At 43.9% G+C, this 1,501-nt stretch overlaps 1 protein-coding gene across 1 annotated transcript; it reads right to left on the reverse strand.

The window, feature by feature from the left end:
* Positions 1–189: 189 nt before the first annotated feature.
* LACBIDRAFT_335801 (uncharacterized protein) lies at positions 190–1,121 on the reverse strand (the record flags this gene model as incomplete). Its single annotated transcript, XM_001890695.1, has 5 exons — positions 190–206; positions 251–265; positions 344–596; positions 667–866; positions 944–1,121. 5 exons carry the CDS (start codon positions 1,119–1,121, stop codon positions 190–192), a joined length of 663 nt encoding a protein of 220 aa, XP_001890730.1.
* Between the last annotated feature and the right edge of the window lie 380 nt (positions 1,122–1,501).

Raw genomic sequence — 1,501 nt, forward strand, 5'->3', positions numbered from 1 at the left:
AGGCCAAGCCAGGGCAAAATATATTTCTAAGTGTGTGACAGTGACATTTCAGGGTCCACTGACCAAAAATATATCCTTACTGCATTTCACTTGCAAAATATATTTTGGTGGTGTGACACAGACATTATAATTTTTGTGTGACATTTCAGGGTCCATGTGTCAAGAATATATTTTAGATTTCAGGGCTTTCTAGGACCCATATATATCTAGAATATAGATATGGTCCATGACATTTAGTCATGTAACTTACGTGGAGTTTGCATGACTAATAGTCAGTTGGCAGTGGGTGACTGAAGTGGACTGTCCTCAGTGAGCTGGTCAAAGACCGCAAATCCTGACTCACATAGGTCGGGTCGAATGATGGAGTATATGGCAGAGATAACGGTGTTGATGAAGGAGAGTGTTTCAAGATAGATGAGGTTACTGGCCTGTTGGATATCGGAGGAAGGATGAAGTGGATTGGCAGGACCTTTGTGTCCTTGGGAGAACCAGCCGGGTGATAAATTTACTATGCCGGTCATTTTGCCACCGTGGTCGGGGTGGATCTGATCCCGCCAACTCCCATTACTTTTCTTTTTGGGTCTTAGATTCTCCGTCTGGGTCCAAATCAGTTGCTGGACCGGTCTGAGTTAAAAACTTCTCGGTTGTTGGGGGAAATAAAATTACCTGAAGATCTTCTGAGATTAACTTTGGGAAGTACCACAGAAGAATGTGGCCGGCCTTGTCAGTTATGTGGCAAGGTTTATCAAGGTAAGGGATGTCGACCGGCGATGTTGACTGGTAGATTGGTGGGAATCTTGTAAGGAGTCTGTTTTCCAAATCCCCATTGCTTCCACTCTGCCTCAGTGATAACTCGGCCACATAATCTCAGACATCCCAGTCAGTTTCATCTGGGAAGGCTTTATTGGCCTGTCTGATACCGCCGGTTGAACATCGGACTTACAGGATTGATTCCAGGCTTCTTCAAGCATCCTAATGACCTTTTCAACTTGAACTTGAGGTCCAGATGGAAGAAGCCATGTTGGTCTAGCAGGCTGAGCATGAATCAATGGCATTCTGGAACTTAGCAGCCGGCCTTTGATGTAGTGAGCTAGATCTTGTGAATGTTGAGAGGGAGTCATGGTTTTAAAAAAAACAAGAAATTCCCATTTACTTTTTATCTCCCAAAACATGAGGCCAGGGCATTGTCCATTACGTCAAAGTTTATTATGTTGAAGTTAGGGTGACAGCGTATTGATGGCCTTGTACTTGGCTCCATCTTGGCGTTGGTGAAGCCCAATGCTTATGGCCAGCTGAATAAGCCGGCCCATCAAAAGCTCAGATAATTTTTTTTGGACAAATTCAATGTTACAGGTGGTATGGAATGATATGTATTAAGAGACCCGTGTTACGCCGCATGCTCTTTCATAATAGGTGAAATGGTGTTTGGACAGAAAAAAAAAGAGGACGTACGGAAGGGTCACCTTCTCCCCATCATCGTCAATGATAGTTAAGAGCATGG

This window comes from Laccaria bicolor, genomic scaffold (assembly GCF_000143565.1).
Source record: "Laccaria bicolor S238N-H82 LACBIscaffold_152 genomic scaffold, whole genome shotgun sequence".
Taxonomy (NCBI): domain Eukaryota; kingdom Fungi; phylum Basidiomycota; class Agaricomycetes; order Agaricales; family Hydnangiaceae; genus Laccaria; species Laccaria bicolor.